We start from the raw sequence: 20,879 nt of genomic DNA, 5'->3' as shown, positions 1-20,879 counted from the left end.
GGGATTGCTTCCTGCTGATGCCAGGTGCTGCTATCTTTGTGATATGCAACATTACTACTGCTCACTGTAGTAAATAAAGCTGTCACCTAGTATCCACTGTGATGACGGTCGTCATCTGTAGGCTTAAGTAATGTTACTTTTATTTTAACTGTCAACTGTCAAAGGTGATATGTCCTTGACTTTAGAATCAACCTTAAATGTTTAAACGTGCCTGGTCTAAGAGTAATCACACGTGACTAGAACTAGAGTAACTGAGGACAAAGAAAGCTGTCACTGGCTAAGCGTGAGAGGGAGCTGCCACACGAGCAGCGTGTTTTCACTGGAGTCTGAGCAGGTTTCTTCTGATGCTGACAGTCCTATCCTGCGGTATCCTCTTCCACCAGAGAAGATGGCTGTTGAAGTGACTTTGTTACGTTTGGCCTCTCCCTCCTTCCCCAACTCCAGTGGCCGCCCTCTCAACCAAACATCGGGGTCCTCATTTACTTCATAGATGGAACCGTCCTCCATCTGGAGATCTGGGGAGGCCCTTGGGTTCGCTTGTTCTGGCTGAGCTGTCAGCAGCTTCCCAGGAAGCTGGGAGGTGGAATGGAGGTGGTACTGCAATAGGAGATGCTTAGGTTTGTCCTGCTTCCATGGAGAAGTTTCTAAGTTCTCCCTATGGTGGCTATTTTCCAGCTTCTGCTCTCCTCTTTCTCCTTCAACATTACCTCCACCTCCTCCTCCCTCTCCATTAGCACTCTCTTTGCTAATGTTGAAGATGGAATCCCGTCGAAGCAAATCAGAGGCCAGGGTGCTGGAGGCTGACACCAGGAAATCTACAGCACCACAGTGAGCATTCAGAGATGTCATCGCTTTACCTGAGGATATAAAAGTTGTGCATCTGCTCACTTTGTCTCATTTTACCAGAGTAACACATGAAAGAAGTAAATGTATTCCAAAAGACAAAAAAAAACTAAAACTGAACAAACATTAAGTATACAATAGAACTAAAAAGAGTGTTTTTAAATGCAACCCTGCAGAGAATCATCAACATTTCAGGACCACAGTTTTAGTGGAGTTTGAGTTAAAAGGGGAAGAAGTTTTAAAAAACTTGCACTGAGACCCACAGAGGTAGAGTGTTTCCAAAGCAAAGCATATGCACAGGACTATTTGATATATATCGCACATCAATAAACTAAAATAGAAAACTAAATAATAAAGTAAATTAATAGGGGAACAAATAGTATAAATTAGGAAGCAAATAGAATTGAAATAGTCGTTTTTTCATAGATTTATATATAAAAAAAAATAATGGCTACACTTCTTTTGAGGGAATTAATGTCATTTTTTGTTAAATAGAGCATATCTCCTGTTTCTTTGTTGCTTTCAAGGTTCAGTTTCCAGTTTATTGCGTTAACTTTGTTTTGGTGAGTGCCAGAGCCTTCATGAGTACGTGTGCATTATCAGGCCATCATGCTACATGGATATATTGTATATCACAAGAGATCTTGAGATGTTCAACCAGTAATGAGCACATGCTGTGTGTACATTCAACTTCAGTCACAAAAACATCAGAGAGCAGGAGCGCTGATGCATGTTCTGACCTGTGATCTTCGGGATACCCTCAAGAGTCGGTACAGAGAAAGTGATGATGACGCCCTGGCTAGTCCCCACCCACAACATACCCTGAGAGATCAGTAAGCTGGATACACAAACGTGACCTGGAAAACAAACATTTAACCATTACATTGGTCATAGTCTAACTGTACATGTTTTATTCCTGCCCAGCCCTGACAACACTGTGTGTGTGTGTAGTCTGCCAAAATTTGAACTCGGGCTGAGCTCTGTCACTGAGCAGCTCAGTTCAATTTACAGCGTGGAGATCTTAAGGAAAAAGTGAACAGGAAGGGAAAGTTTCCAGTAAACTGTAAACGTATTGTAGTATGGGATATCACACCCCTGTGTGTCTTGGCTGAAGACATCTCTATTCATGCCTTTAAGGCAGATAACCTGTGATGACACTATGTAACTGAATGTCTGAATGTTAGATAGACAGCATTACATATTGTTTGTAAGAATGGGAGCAAGTTGTATAGAACAGAAATGCATCATTTAATAACAACTTCTGCTAACTTCTGTTCCCTGAAGGAACAAGGTTGCCCTGCCATGCAGTTGGGTTCAATAATAATAATAACTTAGATTTGTATAGTGTCTTTCAAGAAACCCAACTTTGCTTTACACAACAGTAACTAGAGCTTAAAATAGCTATGGGTTGTGGGATTTGTTGAAGAGGCGAGTTTTGAGAAGTTTCCTGAAGGACTCCAGTGTCGTGCCATCGTGAGTCTCATATGGGAGAGAGTTCCAGAGGGTGGGGGCTGCCACACTGAAGGCTCTGTCCCCAAAGGTATTAATAAGGTTGGTGCAAGGGACAGAAAGGAGACCCATTCAACATGACATCTGAACATTCAGGCAGTGACAACAATATTCTAGAAATGCTAAACACAGGTCTAAAAGCAGCTATGCTGTATTCTTGGTATGCCCGTCTGTCTCGGTGACAGTATCGTTTTTGGCCTTGCCTGGTGACAGATAGTTGGTACGGGTGGAGATGTTGATTTCCTGCAGTTGTTGCAAGGTCTCTGTGTGGAACAGATGAATGGAGGATCCTTTGGTGAAGGCCATCCAAACACCTCCACCTGAATGGACCATATGGCTAACATGGAAGTCTGGATCTGAGTGGGCTTCGAAGCTCTGAAACACAGAGAGAAAGGGTTAATCTGTGGCTTATCTGTCAAAAAAAATATGTCAGTTGGTTTCACAAAATGTGTCATATGACTCATTTTGTGGAAAATATTTTTTTAGGAAAACACGGTACATGAATGTTCTGAAGAATATTTTAATTCATGTAAACAATAATCTGCTGGTTGTTCAGTAAATAAAGCTCTTGCCTAGTTGTGACTGTCATCTGTAGTCATCTGTAGTATTCGGGTAAGTGTGTATGCTGAGAATACATATTTACTAGGGGTGGGACTCGATTAAAAAATAATCTAATTAATTAGAGGCTTTGTAATTAATTAATTACGATTAATTGCATTTAATCACACAAGAAACCTCGCCCCAAAGTGCAATTTTTTTTTTTCATTTAAAAGGGTTTTAGCGGGCGACAGAATCAAATAATACACATGGATGTGAGTATTGTAAACTCGAGCTCTTTTCATTTTTTGGGAAAAAAATGAAGCATTTAAACTGCATTTCAATTCAAAACAGAGAAACAAAAATAATATCCCTGGTCAAAATTGGGCAGACCTTTGACAACCATTTGATATTTGATGCTCTACTGTGAATAAAATATGGATTTATGAGAACAAATCATTTCATTCTGTTTTATATACATTTCACAGAGTATCACAGCTTTTGGGGAATCAGAGTTGGAATCCAATCCAGGCAGTATTTTCCTAAATGTGGTTTACTGTTGATGCTGACCCATCAAACACATTTAACACTTACAGTTTTATTCTTCTCTTGTAGAACTGGTAATACTTATTGAGCTTACTTTGGGCCTTGACATAGCCTGTCAGTTCACTGTCTCTCTGAAACAAGCCCTTTTGTCTTATTTGCCTTAAAAAGCAGCTTTGAACAGCAGGTAGGTGGGACTGTTGAGCTGGTCTGATAATTTAGTTTTGCATTTGTGGTGGATTATACATCCAAGAATATAAAAAATGTCTGAAATGCAATAGTTAGAGGACTCTGAAGCTTGAGCCGTTGGTTCACAGGAATCACTTGTAAAAATGCCAGCCTCATTATTGGGTCATTTTGACATGGATCCACCACTGTAACAGTATACACATCCATTGCAGAGCACAAGGGAAAGTGTAAAGTGTAAAGTAAAGTGTAAGTGTAAAAGTGTTCTCAGTGTGCATACTGAACAGTCAATATACCTGCATGCAGAGGCTGTCTCCTTGTATGACAGTGACTTGGTTTTCACAGCTGGCCCACATAGTGTCTTCAAGTGTCAGCAGACAGTAGACCGGCTTGGAGCCAAGAGACACTAGCTTGCATGAATCCACATCCCACAGTCGCTCTGACAGGAAGAATTAGTTGGTGGTTTAGAACCTAATTTGAGCTCTGTGATTTAGCTCCTACTACGCTAGTGCATGACCTCATTAGTCTGACATGCAAACTCGCATCATGTGAGAGTGGTATCTGTGACAGCTCACCTCCAGTTTTTCTGTGGTATATAGCTACTTTGCCATTAGCCAGTCCAGCAAAAAGGAACGACAGTAAATGTTTGAGGCAGAGCACTGGACAGTTGTCAGGGTTTACCAAGGTCAGCAGGCACTGAACAGCTGTGTCCACACTGCTCTGAACATGGATACTGGAAAGACAAGCAGACAGAAAAGTCACATATTACACATGGGGCCAGATTGTTGCTGTTGCTGCTGTAACAAAATAACATAGCTCTACATTAGTCTTTCAAAATCTCATAGTACAATCTGCTCAAAGAGATACATAAGAAAATTGAATGTCATTACCTGATTTCATGCTTTTCATGTAAGTTTTAAGGTTGTCTTTGATTATTTATTTATATATATATTTTTTAGAATAATGTATTTTGCAATCAACTTGTTTTCTTAAGCCTTTTTTGTGCAATCCAAATCAAATAACAGCAGAGTACCACATTCTTTCAGTTTATAGCAACATAAAATTACAAAATGGGTTTAGACATCCTTTTTCTGGGGAAAAAAATAATAATGGCATAATCAGCGTAAAAACTGCCTGGTGCAAACCTCGGCATGAATGAGCAACTGTAAACTCCCACAAAAACATATGTCAGCAGCAAAAATAATTGTTTTTAGCAGCAGTGACAAAAGAGGGTTCATCCTGGCCTTAAAACTGGTCGATGAAGTGAAAGAAAATTGATGATATTAAAAAAAAATGGTTCAATATTTTGAGGAATTGTCTTCTTCTTTTTTTTTTCTAAACTTACAATCGTTAGTCAAATATAACAAAACTGTGGTCCAAACAATACTTAATGTTCCGACAGCTATAAAACTAAATAATGTCCTGTGTTGGAAAAGACTGACCTGCCGTCCTGCAGGCCAACACAGATTATGTTTCCTGTCTTGGCTGCCCTTGGGCCTTTCTCAGTCCCCTCCTGGAGCACTGTACTGGGGCACGGCTCCTTCACATACTCCAGGCAAAGGACTGGGGCTCTCAGTGGGAGGGTTTTGACCAAGCGGGCACTGGCTCGGTTCAGAGAGAAAATCTCTACTTGCCCATGGTTGGAGTTGCCACCTCCACCAGCAACCTGAAGACCATGACAGGAGAAAAGTAGCTTTGCTTATCACAAAACAAAACAAAAAAAAAACCAACAGTCAAAGCAATTATGCCATGGATCCGTAATGTACCAATAACAGTGTGTCTCGAAAGCACAGATTTGAACAGCCAAGGTTTTATACATAAGTTCTTACAGCAGGGGGACAAGCTTACCCCAGCAGCAGAGCTAACACCGTGGTAGTGGTTATACAGACATAAAACAGAAACCGCACTGAATAATGCATTCAAACATACAGATCCACATAGGAGCAGGTGAATACTGAATAAAAAAGATGTTTTCTGAACAGTGGAAGCTTAAACTCACCCAAAGGTAACCCTGTGGCAAGGATGTGCTGGCAGTGCAGAAACCAAGCAGTCTGGACTGAGATGGGCTGTGAAGAGCTGCCTCCAGCTGGCCAAACATAGCAGACATGTTTGAAACATTAATAACGTTATAAATCATCTCTAAACAAATAATTAATTAATGAAACAGAACAGATAAACAAATTATTCAAAGGTCAGTTCAGTTATTAAAACAATAATGTGTTAATAAATTAACATATTTAATTAGTGAAATGCTTTCTCATCTCATACAGCTAAAACTACTCCGTATCACTCATATATATATATATATATATATATATACATACCTTAGCAATCCTTATTCGATTCCTGCCTGGGGCGTCTGTATCCAGTAAGGGTCCTAAGGCTAGACCCCCTATGCTAAGTGAGCCTACCGCAGACATGAGTGAGACAGATAAATACGAAGGCATGCCGGCTCGGATGTTGCCCGGATCAACAAGGTCCGCGTCAGGTGTTGAGGAACCAGGGCACCATGACGACAAGTGGGCTACTGGAACAAGAAGGCATTGGTGGGCAAGAGACGAAAACAGGGCGTTGTTGGAATGCTACTACGCAAGTAACCCTGGCGGAAGGGGCTACATGAATAGGATGAGGGATGTGTTCCAACATTCGAAAGAAGGGACTGCTATCACAACTAGAGATTGACGAGGTACAACATAAATGCTACGGCAAGGAGGAGTCAGGACTCCAGGTCAGGGGGGAGATATCATCACCCCCACCCGAGATTGGGTACATAGCCCCAAGTGCGATAGGAGAAGGATCGTTGAGTGCGAGAGGAACTGACCTGAAAAATAGGATCATGGCCAAGCTTGAAACCTGGATCCCCCGTAGCCGGTTACCAAGATTACGTGAAGTACCCTCAGAAGGTCTGCTAGATGATGTTAATGCAGCACTACGGACGATACCTACAACCACGATTACTGACACTAACAAGCTGATCTACAATACGGCAGCAGTGATCAGTGAGATGCTTGGCTACAAGTTGAACAGCCACAAGGGGCAGTACCCTCCATGGAGAAGGAGGCTAGAGAGCAAGATCAAAGTAGCACGGAGGGAGGTTAGCCAACTAACGGAGTTGCAGAAAGGTGCGGCAAAGAAGGTGCATAAGAAATACATCAAACTGTCCTTACCTGAGGCCTTGGAAACTGCCAAGCAAAGACTCACAGCCTTGGCCAGCCACTTGAGGAGGTACACCAGAGAGATAGAAGGCAGGAGAATAAACCAGCTGTTCTCCACGGAACCAGCAAAGGTGTACTCTCAGTGGCAAGGGAACAATAAGAGAACAACACCACCAAGGCTGGAGACAGAGCAATACTGGAAGAGCATATGGGAGAAGGAAGCAACCCATAACGGCAATGCTCAGTGGCTAGTGGATGTGAGGGCAGACCATAGCAACCTCCCTGAACAGGGTCCAGTAACCATCACAGTGGCAGATATCCAAGAAAGGGTCTCCAGTATGAAGAACTGGACAGCACCAGGGCCCGACATGGTTCACGCCTACTGGCTGAAGAAGCTGACTGCACTCCACGAGCGTCTGGCAGCACAAATGAACCAGCTGCTAGTTAACGAGAGACACCTGGAATGGCTAACCGAAGGTCGAACGGTCCTGATCCCCAAGAAGGGACCGGTCCCATCCAACTATCGACCAATAACCTGCCTCAGTACTACATGGAAGCTCCTGTCAGGCATCATATCGGCTAAGATGAACAGGCACATGGGTCAATACATGAGTGGGGCACAGAAAGGGATTGGCAAGAATACCAGAGGCGCAAAATACCAGCTACTGGTAGACAGAACAATCAGCCGAGACTGCAAGGGGGATGTGGCGTACAACACTAGAGGCCAACTCCAAGCCCATAGCACAAGTCACCATCAAGTGTGGGATCTACCAAGGAGATGCTCTGTCCCCACTGCTGTTCTGCATAGGCCTGAACCCCCTCAGTGAGATCATTAACAAGACTGGCTACGGATACCGACTACAGAATGGAGCAGTTGTCAGCCACCTCCTGTACATGGATGACATCAAGCTGTATGCCAAGAGTGAACGAGACATCGATTCACTGATCCACACTACAAGGCTATACAGCAATGACATTGGAATGTCGTTCAGACTGGAGAAGTGTAGTCGAATGGTAACAAAGAGAGGGAAGGTAGTCAGAACTGAGGGGACTGAACTACCAGAAGGCAACATTGCAGACATAGAGGACAGTTACAAGTACCTGGGGATCCCGCAGGCAAATGGGAACCATGAAGAGGCCGCTAGAAAGGCTGCAACCACCAAGTACCTGCAGAGGGTCAGGCAAGTCCTGAGGAGTCAGCTGAATGGTAAGAACAAGATCCGGGCCATCAACACCTACGCCCTGCCCGTGATCAGGTACCCTGCTGGGGTAATAGGCTGGCCAACGGAGGAGATAGAAGCCACTGACATAAAGACAAGAAAGCTCCTTACCATGCATGGAGGGTTTCACCCCAAGTCCAGCACCCTGAGGCTGTACGCTAAGTGGAAGGAATTCAAATTCAAATTCAAATTCAAATTTTTATTTGTCACGTACACAGTCATACACAGTACGATATGTAGTGAAATGCTTGGACAACTGCTCGTGACCTAAAGAAAACAAAAAAGGAAAAGGCTATGAATAAGATAGGAAATAAATATGAAAAATTAAAAAGGGTAAATTTAACTAGGAAGGAATAGAATATAAATTAAGGTTAAAAATGAAATAACTGTACAACACAAATTAGAATGAAGGGTAAATTTAACTGGGAAGAATAAGATAAAGATAAATATATAAATTAAAGTTGAAAATAAAATAACTGTACAACAAAATACACAATACACAATATAGAACTATATAAGAATGTATGAAGAAATCTAAATATAAATAAATATATACACAATAACAGCAGCTGTACAAGTATTAACCGGAAATGAAGAATATAGTGACCAGTGTTGTGCAAAACCAAAGTCCAGAAAGTCCAGTGTGTGTGTAAGAACCATATGTGTGGGTCAGTACTGTGTGGTGGTGTGACTGAGAGACCGTATCGCCTGCGGGAAGAAGCTCCTCCTCAGTCTCTCTGTGTTGGTCTTCAGGGAGCGGAATCGCTTTCCTGACCTCAACAGAGAGAACAGTCTGTTGTTGGGATGGCTGAGGTCCTTCACGATCTTCCTGGCCTTGGTCCAGCACCGCCTGCTGTAGATTGAGTGCAGGTCAGGGAGCTCGGAGCGGATGGTGCGCTCAGCTGACCGCACAACCCTCTGTAGAGCTCGTCTGTCCTGCATGGTGCTGTTCCCGAACCAGGTTAAGATGTTTCCCGCCAGGATGCTCTCTATGGTGCACGAGTAAAAGTTCCTGAGCACCTTGGAGGGCAGTTGGAAGTCTCTCAAGCGTCTGAGGTGGTAGAGACGCTGTCGGGCCTTTTTCACCACGGTGTTGATGTGACAGGACCATGACAGGTCCTGCGTGATGTGAACTCCGAGGTATTTGAAGCTGTCCACTCTCTCCACTGGGCACTCGTTGATGACGGGGGTCTGGTAGTTCCTCTCCTGCTTAGTGCTGAAGTCCACTATCAGCTCCTTTGTCTTACTGACGTTTAGAAGGAGGTTGTTCCTCTGGCACCAGTTCTCCAGATTCCTAATCTCCTTCAGGTAGGCCGTCTCGTTGTTATCAGAGATCAGGCCCACCACGACGGTGTCGTCAGCAAACTTGATGATGGTGGTGGAGCTGGTAGTGGCCACACAGTCATATGTGTACAAAGAGTACAGCAGGGGGCTCAGAACACACCCCTGGGGGGCTCCAGTGCTGAGAGTGGTGGAGGCTGAGACATGTCCGCCCATCCTTACTGCCTGTGGTCTGCCAGTTAGGAAGTTGGAGATCCACTGACACATAGATGAGCTGAGTCCCAGGAAGGGGGCCGGGGACTGGTGAGTGTCAGCACCACAGTCCAGGATGAGACAACGAACATCCAAGAATACATTAGGAAGATGGCCCCAACTGACCGAGTGCTCAGTGAATACCTCAGGCAGCAGAAACCCAAGAAAGAGGAGGGAGACGAGGAACCATCATGGAAGGACAGGCCCCTGCACGGTATGTACCACCGGCAGATAGAGGAGGTGGCTGATATCCAGAAATCCTACCAGTGGCTGGACAAAGCTGGACTGAAAGACAGCACAGAGGCGCTAATCATGGCAGCACAAGAACAAGCTCTGAGTACAAGATCCATAGAGGCTGGGGTCTATCACACCAGGCAAGACCCCAGGTGCAGGCTGTGTAAAGATGCCCCAGAGACAATCCAGCACATAACAGCAGGGTGCAAGATGCTAGCAGGCAAGGCATACATGGAACGCCATAACCAAGTGGTTGGCATAGTGTACAGAAACATCTATGCTGAGTATAACCTGGAAGTCCCAAGGTCAAAATGGGAGATGCCCCCAAGGGTGGTGGAGAATGACCGAGCTAAGATCCTGTGGGACTTCCAGATACTGACGGACAAAATGGTGGTGGCTAACCAACCGTGGTGGTGGTAGACAAACATAAGAAGACGGCCGTAGTGATCGATGTAGCGGTTCCGAATGACAGCAATATCAGGAAGAAAGAACACGAGAAGCTGGAGAAATACCAAGGGCTCAAAGAAGAGCTCGAGAGGATGTGGAGGGTGAAGGTGACGGTGGTCCCCGTGGTAATCGGAGCACTAGGTGCGGTGACTCCCAAGCTAGGCGAGTGGCCATAGTATATACAGTATTCTGGAGAAGGTGTCAAATGTTACTGTGTGTGTGTGTGTGTGTGTGTGTGTGTGTAGATTTTTTAAAATTATTACTCAAGTATAAAAACAATAATAAACACAGCTGCAATGTTTTGGTTCTGTAACCTTTATTCTATCATTACTTTATTAGAGATTAGGTGTAAGAGTTGTTTAGTGTGAATAATTAAATAATAGTTTAATACAACATCATATTGTGCCTTGTACTTAGATAGACAGCAAGTAGAGAGTGATAGATGAGATGAGGAGATGGAAGGAGGAAGAGAGGCAAAGAGTGAGTGTGACAAAGTGGGTGAGAAGACCATTTGTCTATATTCTTAGTTAACATTCTTGTTTTGATTTAACCATATTTCACATGTAATCTGCAATAGGCAAACATCTACTATCCCGGGTTTGTTTATGTTTTGCACTTTTACAGATTATATAATATAACATCTTGGTTTAAATCAATTCCTACAAGTTTGTTAAGTTAACATGTTCTATATTTCAACTGTTAATTTGTATTGTTTAGAACTTTCCTTACGTACCTGTCTTCTAGAAACAAAAGGAGGAAATGTAGTTTTACTTCCTGCTTTATACCTTCTGAGTTCATCTGAGGTCACAGGAAGAGACCAAGTGCAGAAGGGGAAGAACTCTTATAATTTAATAAAGTTGATTTTAGAGGGTTTATAAAGAAATAGATTTATTGTTGTGATATGTATTGATTACACCACAGAGTTTGTTGCCAGTAAGGAGGAGTAGTAGAGGTTTGAATATAATAATGTTCATCTTACCTACTTACTGAATGGAATAGTCCAGAGGAGAAATTGTTTGGTTAAGTGGACTATTTAAGCAGAAGAACTCAGGTGTTTCGGGAAGAAAGGTTCAGGTCAGTGTAGCTGTGTGCAGTTTGACCTTAATTTCCGTTGATTTAAGTTCAGTTATGTTTATTTGAACTGAGTTAATTTGGAGTTGAGTTTATTTGTTTCTTTGTAAATATTTTTTGGGTCACAAAATACCATACCATACCACCTTTATTTATGAAGCACTTTAACATAAAAACCAGAGTTCACAAAGTGCTGTACATGCTAATAGCATAAGTAAAGAAAATTAAAATGAGATAAGATAAAATAAATAACTAAAAAACTAAAATAAATTGAAACATGTTAAAACAAATTGAGTCAACCCCTCTAATCAATGCCAAAGGCTTCAGCGAATAAATATGTTTTAAGAAGACTTTTAAATTCAGAGAGAGAAGAGGCCTGCCTAAGATGCAAGGGTAGATCATTCCACAACTTTGGAGCAACTACAGCAAAAGCACGATCACCTTTAAATTTATACTTAGTTTTCGGTACCTTAAGGAGCTGCTGATTGGTGGACCTAAGGGAACGGGCAGGTGTATATGGTTGTAGTAGCTCCGAGAGGTAGGGTGGGGGGGCAGGCCATTAAGAGATTTAAAAGCAAATAAGAGAATTTTAAAAACAATCCTAGAATGTACATGTAGCCAGTGGAGTGAAATTAAAATTGGGGTAATGTGCTCAAACTTTTTTGTTCCAGTTAAAAGACGTGCTGCAGCATTTTGCACAACCTGCAGGCGCCTAATGGACGCATCACTAACCCCAAAATAAAGTGCGTTACAATAATCCAGCCTAGAAGTAACAAAGGCATGGATTACTGTCTGAAAATGCTGTTTCGATAAGATAGGCTTTATTTTGGCTAATTCCCTCAAATGAAAAAAGCTACATCTTACAACAGCTCTGACCTGGCTTTCAAGTTTAAGATTTGCCTCTATTTTAACTCCCAGATTAGTGATGACTGGTTTAACATACTGTGCCAGTGAACCAAGATCTATAATAGTGGCCTCAGAAGCGCCACCAAAAACCATCACTTCTGTTTTCTGTTCATTAAAATGTAAAAAGTTCAAAGCCATCCAGGCCCTTATTTCATCAAGGCATCTGAGCAGCAGGTCTACTGAGAAGCCATTTATCTTTTTAAGTGGGAAATAAATCTGGGAGTCATCGGCGTAGCAGTGGAAAGAAATCCCATGTTTCCTGAAAATAGACCCAAGGGGTAGGAGATATAGAGAGAAAAGAAGCGGGCCTAAAACTGAACCCTGTGGGACCCCACATTGAAGAGAAGCAGCAGAGGATACAAACTCCCCTAGTTTCACAGAGAAAGTTCGCTCTGCCAAATAGGATCTGAGCTACTGCAGTGCGGTACTCCGCATACCCACCAACTGCTCTAAACGGGAAATTAAAATATTATCATCCACTGTATCAAAAGCAGCAGTTAAATCTAACAGCACAATGATAACACAGTCACCTGAGTCATTTGCCAAAAACACATCATTAAAAACTCTTAAAAGGGCAGATTCGGTACTATGTAAAGCTTTAAAACCAGATTGGAAAACTTCTAAAATACCCTGTTCTTCTAGGAAGGACATTAATTGCTTGTAAACTACCTTTTCAAAATGGTGAATAAATCACTTGCTACACTGGACAGCATCAGTCTCCTGCACTTCTTTGACCGCTTAAGTCAAGTTCTACCACAGTGAGTCTATTAGGGTACCTGGGTCATTGACCCAGTGTTTTCAGTTCTTATTTTGTTTTATTACTGTGAAGGTTTTGGTTTCTGTTTTGCATTTTGCATTTCTCTTTTCCCCAGTTCTTCTGTGTGTGATTTTGTAGTTCCTAAGTTTAATCCCATACTCCCTCTGTTCTGTGTCCAGTCGGTCTGCCCTCATCTCACGTCTCTGCTCACTCTGTTGAAGTGTCTGCTTGTGAGTCTGTGTCTGTGAGTTCAGTCTGTGTTCCCCGTTTTACTTTGAAGGTCCATGTCTTATGTTAATGTGTTTAGTTTTGCTTCCTTTGTCTCGTTAGCCCTGATTTGTCCCAGCTGTGTTTCTCTGCTGTTTCCCTTTCTCTGATTGCGTCCTCTGTATATTTAAGTCCTGTGTCTTCCCTTGTCTGTGTCGTGATCTTCATCATCCCGTGCTGTGTGATCCATCCATCCATCCATCCATCCATCTTTCTCATTTAGTAATAATTGTTTGTTTCGAGTCCATCATTTCTCCTAGCCTGCCTGCACACAGCCTTCACTTGACAGAGTCGTAGGCAGAGCCTGCTTTATTTCCTACAGTTTTTTTTTTATCTGTTGCCCTACGGTTCCAAGTGCTATCACCAATCTGTGCATTTTATTATCTCATAACACTTGTTTAATCAGCTACAATCTCTCCTATGGACTCTTTAATGTCTACAGTCTCAGATCAACACAGCCGTGCCCTCCAGCACTATCAGCAGCAGGAGCAGCAGCAACCCCTCAACAGCAACATTGCACCTATCAGGTAAAACATAAACTATGTTTGCTTTGCATTGTCCCCACCTAATGACAGTGATAGTGTATGATGCGCTTCCACATTAGATTCTTGATGAATGTGTGTTGTTTTTATTCAGCCTGGTTCTACAGGGAGTGCAGAATTATTAGGCAAATGAGTATTTTGTCCACATCATCCTCTTCATGCATGTTGTCTTACTCCAAGCTGTATAGGCTCGAAAGCCTACTACCAATTAAGCATATTAGGTGATGTGCATCTCTGTAATGAGAAGGGGTGTGGTCTAATGACATCAACACCCTATATCAGGTGTGCATAATTATTAGGCAACTTCCTTTCCTTTGGCAAAATGGGTCAAAAGAAGGACTTGACAGGCTCAGAAAAGTCAAAAATAGTGAGATATCTTGCAGAGGGATGCAGCAGTCTCAAAATTGCAAAGCTTCTGAAGCGTGATCATCGAACAATCAAGCGTTTCATTCAAAATAGTCAACAGGGTTGCAAGAAGCGTGTGGAAAAACCAAGGCGCAAAATAACTGCCCATGAACTGAGAAAAGTCAAGCGTGCAGCTGCCAAGATGCCACTTGCCACCAGTTTGGCCATATTTCAGAGCTGCAACATCACTGGAGTGCCCAAAAGCACAAGGTGTGCAATACTCAGAGACATGGCCAAGGTAAGAAAGGCTGAAAGACGACCACCACTGAACAAGACACACAAGCTGAAACGTCAAGACTGGGCCAAGAAATATCTCAAGACTGATTTTTCTAAGGTTTTATGGACTGATGAAATGAGAGTGAGCCTTAATGGGCCAGATGGATGGGCCCGTGGCTGGATTGGTAAAGGGCAGAGAGCTCCAGTCCGACTCAGACGCCAGCAAGGTGGAGGTGGAGTACTGGTTTGGGCTGGTATCATCAAAGATGAGCTTGTGGGGCCTTTTCGGGTTGAGGATGGAGTCAAGCTCAACTCCCAGTCCTACTGCCAGTTTCTGGAAGACACCTTCTTCAAGCAGTGGTACAGGAAGAAGTCTGCATCCTTCAAGAAAAACATGATTTTCATGCAGGACAATGCTCCATCACACACGTCCAAGTACTCCACAGTGTGGCTGGCAAGAAAGGGTATAAAAGAAGAAAAACTAATGACATGGCCACCTTGTTCACCTGATCTGAACCCCATTGAGAACCTGTGGTCCATCATCAAATGTGAGATTTACAAGGAAGGAAAACAGTACACCTCTCTGAACAGTGTCTGGGAGGCTGTGGTTGCTGCTGCACGCAATGTTGATGGTGAACAGATCAAAACACTGACAGAATCCATGGATGGCAGGCTTTTGAGTGTCCTTGCAAAGAAAGGTGGCTATATTGGTCGCTGATTTGTTTTTGTTTTGTTTTTGAATCTCAGAAATGTATATTGGTGAATGTGGAGATGTTATATTGGTGTCACTGGTAAAAATAAATAATTGAAATGGGTATATATTTGTTTTTTGTTAAGTTGCCTAATAATTATGCACAGTAATAGTCACCTGCACACACAGATATCCCCCTAAAATAGCTAAAACTAAAAACAAACTAAAAACTACTTCCAAAAACATTCAGCTTTGATATTAATGAGTTTTTTGGGTTCATTGAGAACATGGTTGTTGTTCAATAATAAAATTATTCCTCAAAAATACAACTTGCCTAATAATTCTGCACTCCCTGCATGTGCCCCTTTTTAACTTTGAGCACCCACCCCTTCAAACATCTCTGCACGGCCCTGGTCCACACATAGCAACAAACCATTGATGAGTAGTTTGTTGCTATGTGTCTTTTGGACTGCGGTTACCCACTTGTAAGAAGGCCAGTGAAAATACTACATGGGAGGAAACTGTTCAGGCTATGAGGAATGTGTGGACATGCAGCAACGCAGGGGAAGAGCTGGTGAAGCTGAAAGCAGGAGGTCAGGATAGTCCAGCTGAGATTGAGTCACCACAAATTTCCTTCATTTAATTAAAGACTAATCAAACACAGACTCTAAGTGAAACATTTTTGGACAACTGTATTTGTCATCAGCAACAGCTCTCTCACCTTCAGAGTGTGTGTTCTGGAGGAGAAAACCGAAAGTTTACAGGTAAGCAGTGGGCAGCTTAACAGAGCTTTCGTCTTCCCATCTTCTTCAGCACATTCCCAACCTGATGTGTTTTCCTTTCCTGACCAAACAACAGACACGCACGCACACACAAACATTAAAGACAAAAACTAACAACTTTCTTAAACTGTCAAAATGCAGACTTTGCTGTATGATAATGATGATGATGATGATGATGATAATGATAATAATAATAATAATAATAATGATGGATTGCATTTATATAGCACTCATAGATCCTCAAAGCACTTTACAATTCCACTATTCATTCACTCTCACATTCACACACTGGTGGAGGCAGCTACAGTTGTAGCCACAGCTGCCCTGGGGCAGACTGACAGAAGTGAGGCTGCCATATCGCACCATCAGCCCCTCTGGCCAACACCAGTAGGCGGTAGATGAAGTGTCTTGCCCAAGGACCCAATGACCGAGACAGACAACGCTGGGGATCGAATCGGCAACCTTATGGTTACAAGATGAGCTTCCCAACCCCCTGAACCACGGTTGCATGTATGTAGTAACTTTAAAGTTGAAGACAAATACAACTTATGATTAAAATTAAATGTAAAATTAATTTGATGATTTATTGGTGAATTAATGTCAAACTCATGTCTCAGCATGAATAGGCTGCAAATTTCAATTTAACCTAAAATTGGCTTTTATTGTTTTACAGCATTTATCAGCACTGCTAACTGGTTGGTAGTTTTTAGGTGAAGCACAAATCTAAAAAGATTGTGAATCTGAGTGCTCAGAGTATCAAAATGCTATGCACGCAGCAGTCCATTTCCACACTCCACACACACAATTAAACTTACTCTGGGCTATCTTGGCGAGGTGAAGACGGTTCACCCAGGAGATCTTACTGAAGGGGTTGGGAGTGTTGAAGACCACCATGATGCTCACTGGACGACCAGACCTGTCAGGCATAGAAGATATGACCACATAATATTCAAACACTTTCACACACCTCTGCCTGGTAAAACCTCACTGCCCCTTCTCTAAGTCTGCTTTGGATATGGACCTCTTGACACTTACTTGTCAGGTTTGCCTGGAACAGATAGGCGTAGGCAACACTTGTTGGCGTTCTGGATCTCCTCCTCCTTTAGACGGATGAGCCTCTGCAGAGCCAGACACCAGTCCTGAGACACTGTGGTATTCAGATTCTGGCAGGGAGATTAAAAAAAAGGGGGAAATAAAGGATGGACCTCACTTGCTTGGGGTGGGGTTGTGTTTTGTTTTGTTTTTATTTATAAACAAATACGGCAGAGGTGTGGTCGCTTGCTCAACTGCAGGTGCTGCAGTGAACTCAAGGGTTGGTCCCAGGGAGGTTGGAGAGACGGGTGGAGATAATTTATCTAACAAGGTTTTTCCCTTTTTATAATAAGATCAGAGACAAGAGGAGAGGAAGAGTGTACCGAACTGGGAAGAGTTATATAAGTGCAAAATCAATAAGAACCCCTAACACAACCGCAACAACAGTGTGTTGGGTTGCAGTCTTTTACATACACATTCAGAGTTTTAATCAATAATGTGCTTAGACATACTGCTGCTCACTGATGATCACCTTTTCTTAACCTACAATTCTTTCATATAATTTTATGGTCATTAAAAGCTGTTGAGCCATACCATTTTCTCAATACTACTGTAGGGTCCTACAGTATATAGCACCTTGATGTGAATTTTGTAAAACGTGAATTGAATTGAAAGTGAGAGCTTTAATCATCTACCTACTACTCTGCACATCACCCATGTTCTTAAAAATCTGTCCTGTACTATTCTTCTTCATATGTATGCCTGGTTTGCGATAGTAGGCATTAATGCAGTTATAGCTGTCTGTCCAAAACAGCTTGCTATTATGATATATTTATATTTAACTGGTTAAACAAAACAATTATTATTAATCAAGAGGACAATGAAGTATTACAGTTTTTCTTGATTGCTTAATCACTATAACCAATCTTGTGAACCCAAATTTCAAAACCATAATGCCACTTTCCAAAAAGCACACCCATTACCCTGAGCTATAAACACTATGCCCCTGCTTTACCACATGAGTCAGATGTGGTGAACTGTTACTGCAAAACTCTACACACAAATCCCTACATTTGTCAGTGCTGACACCATGTGGTCACTTAGAAAGCACTAGCAGTCAATAATGCTAACTCACATCAGCACAGTTTTAGCTCAATTAGCACACAATTAACGAAGTGGAAACACTAAAAGTCAAAATGTATCACACACCAATCAGAAACTTTGATAGATAGACAAAAGCGGCAAAGTCAGCTCATTCAGGTTTGAAACAATGGATCCAAAGACATTTCAAGGAGGAGGAGGAGAAGGAGGTCTAGGACACCAGGGAGGAGGAGGTGGAGGAACATAATTGGCCATTGGGCTATTGTAAATGCCCCCTGGTCAGCGTGGAGGGAATGTTGCTCCCTGTGCCGGCATCAGCCAACGAGGGGTACACCACTGCCATGCCATTCTAGGACCCTATAAATAAGGGGACCATATTTTGATTTCCAAAAGGAGGACACTTGGCCCAGTCATGAAAAACTTTATTTACAGTTTTTCTGAATTGCTAAAACACTAAACCCCATTGTAAAAACTAAATTGTCAACTATGAAAACTCTTTCATCAAATCAATCTCACAGTTGCCAAAATCTTAAACACTATTTATGTGGTTAGGAGACCGTTGGCAAATCTGAATCTCCCGTTTACCAAAACTCTCTAAACACATTCTCAAACACAAAACACATTTAGCAGTGTGGTGCACTTGTATCCAGAATGGTGCACACAGGCAACAGAAGTTAAACACAACTAACACACTGTTTTCATCATTAACTCTCTACCACTCAAAATGGAAAACACATGTTGCAACCTCTTCTTTTGTTTTTTGCTAGATTGAATACAGCTTCATCCACGAAGATGTATTCATGAGGCCTAACCATTGAGTCAAGTACACAACAAACTAATTTTAGTTCTGTAAATGAATAGTATGATGTATACATGTGCTGTGTATACAAGTATACTTATAACTAAATTGTTTTTTGTTTAGAATTGAAGGATGGCCACATGAGGGTGGAAGGACATGAATGCGCTCACAACACCAGGAGACACTTATTGTGGATATGGTCAATCAGAATAATGGAATTCGACTGCATGGAACACAGCAGTGGATTATAGAAAACAACATACATGTTGAATCTAGCAAAAAGGAGAAGAAAAGGTCGCAATGTCATAGGTCAACGTACCATTATTGAACTGCCTGGCCAGCGTGGTGGAAATGTAACTGTGCTGCCATCAGCAGCTATGGGGTTCTCCGCTGTCATGTTACTGTTGGGCCATACAACACCGAACTTCTAGCAACATTCCTGGATGGTCTACAGGATGCTTTGCTTGAGCAGAGACATCGCGAGCAGGCAGAGCATCCCATATCATTTGGGACAATGTGAGCTTTCACCGAGGTCCAAAAATATGCAACTGGTTTCACAATGAGCAGCATTTTATCAATGTGTTTCTTCCACCATACTCTCCCTTTTGAACCCTGTCAAGGAGTTTTTCTTAGCATGGAGATGGAAAGTATACGACCGAAATTCTTAAACACAGGAAAATCTACTTCAAGCAGATTAAATTATCTGAATATGCTGTAAAATATTTTTTTTTATGTATATGTAACTTTTTTTATTGCAGTTATTTTTTCTTTTTTTTTGTTAAAATGTGAGTACAAGTATAAATGAATAAATACACATTCTTTTCCCGCTTTCTCACAGTGTTTTGTATTTATTTCTGTAGTGTGTAATAGTTGCTAAGTTGTGTTTGCACGTTGGCTGGTTTTGTGTGGTTTTTGACAGTAGTGCTTGATTTTGAGAAAAGTTTAAATAGTTTGGGGTCAAATGTTTGGTTTTGCAAGACAAATCAAAGGTTTTGTGTGTGTAGTTTGAATTTTACAGTTTGTGTTTAGTGTTTTGAGACAAAGAGATGAGATTTTAGGAAATGTGTTTTAGCAATTCAGAAAAACTGTATTCTGGTTGCTTAAAGAAAACGTTAACATATTTAAATGATGCCTTCTATGTGCGGTTAATGAATGGTGAAATAAAAAAATATCACATAGGCTTTTACAAGTCAAGTGCAAAAAAAGAGGATGGTTGGTCACCCTACTATAACACTATGCTTCTCCTTGCTTTTCTTGGTGGTCTGAGACAACATATGTTCCAGTGGGACTGAGGGGAACCAGCAGCCAGAGCAGCCTCACTACGTTCTTGTTGTCAGCTTCCATCACGCTGCTCTGGTTCGAGACTGGTTTACCAATAACCCAAGGTTTTCTAACATCTTTCTGCCTGCATACTCTCCCTTTCTAATCCCGAGGAGTTATTTTCGGCATGGCAGTGGAAAGTGTATGACAGAGAACCGTATGCCCGTGTATATACATTGGTTGCGTCTTTTGTGTTCATCATGTGAAAAGGTTTTTGAGGGTAAGAACCAAAAGCAACGTAACTTGTTTTACATTTATTGCACCAGTGTGTACAACTATGTTGTCGTGTGTGTGTTTTTGAGGTCTTGTGTGTGATGTCTGTGGGCAAAGTTTGGTTTTTCAGCAAGAGTGAATGATTTTGAGTGTAGAGCTTCATTTTGACCTGACAATACGATGTTTGGGAAATTGGGTGAGACATTATGGATTTGTGCTTACTGTTTTGGGGATACAAGGCATAGTTTCAAGAAATGTGTTTAAGCAATCGAGAAAATCTGTAAGCAATCGAGGAAAACTGTAAAATGAAATCAGAACAAATCTCTTTTACAAAGTGCTAACACTTGCCAAATATGACACCAAAACTAAAAGGTGTGATTTTACATAGTGTGACAGTGTTTCCATAAAATTTAAGAGTGAAATTTCAGAAGGAACACATCAATATATCTGTCGATTTATCGATGGAACAGCAGAAAAGCTGTGATCAACCAATCTCTATATCTCACATGCTTTCAGAACACTTTTAGGAAGACATACCTGCTGCATAAAGCAGCAGGTTTCAGGCCCCTC

General features: G+C 41.9%; 1 protein-coding gene across 1 annotated transcript in view; it reads right to left on the bottom strand.

The window, feature by feature from the left end:
- Positions 1 to 270: 270 nt before the first annotated feature.
- LOC146611190 (rho guanine nucleotide exchange factor 10-like protein) overlaps positions 271 to 20,879 on the bottom strand; it is a 38,083-nt gene continuing 17,474 nt past the window's right edge. Inside the window, exons 11-20 of the mRNA XM_085344742.1 lie at positions 16,880 to 17,007; positions 16,660 to 16,760; positions 15,784 to 15,905; positions 5,618 to 5,704; positions 5,061 to 5,284; positions 4,194 to 4,351; positions 3,915 to 4,057; positions 2,556 to 2,727; positions 1,584 to 1,700; positions 271 to 857 (exon numbers count right to left, since the gene is read on the bottom strand). Coding sequence (XP_085200868.1) covers positions 271 to 857; positions 1,584 to 1,700; positions 2,556 to 2,727; positions 3,915 to 4,057; positions 4,194 to 4,351; positions 5,061 to 5,284; positions 5,618 to 5,704; positions 15,784 to 15,905; positions 16,660 to 16,760; positions 16,880 to 17,007 — 1,839 coding nt within the window. The remainder of the gene's footprint in view (positions 858 to 1,583; positions 1,701 to 2,555; positions 2,728 to 3,914; positions 4,058 to 4,193; positions 4,352 to 5,060; positions 5,285 to 5,617; positions 5,705 to 15,783; positions 15,906 to 16,659; positions 16,761 to 16,879; positions 17,008 to 20,879) is intronic.

Source organism: Diplotaxodon limnothrissa, linkage group LG20 (assembly GCF_057381915.1).
Source record: "Diplotaxodon limnothrissa isolate DT_005_m linkage group LG20, D_limnothrissa_male_GT1.1, whole genome shotgun sequence".
NCBI classification, from domain to species: Eukaryota; Metazoa; Chordata; class Actinopteri; order Cichliformes; family Cichlidae; genus Diplotaxodon; species Diplotaxodon limnothrissa.
The sequence above is the reverse complement of the archived record's forward strand: the minus strand, read 5'-3'. Positions and strand labels throughout refer to the sequence as shown.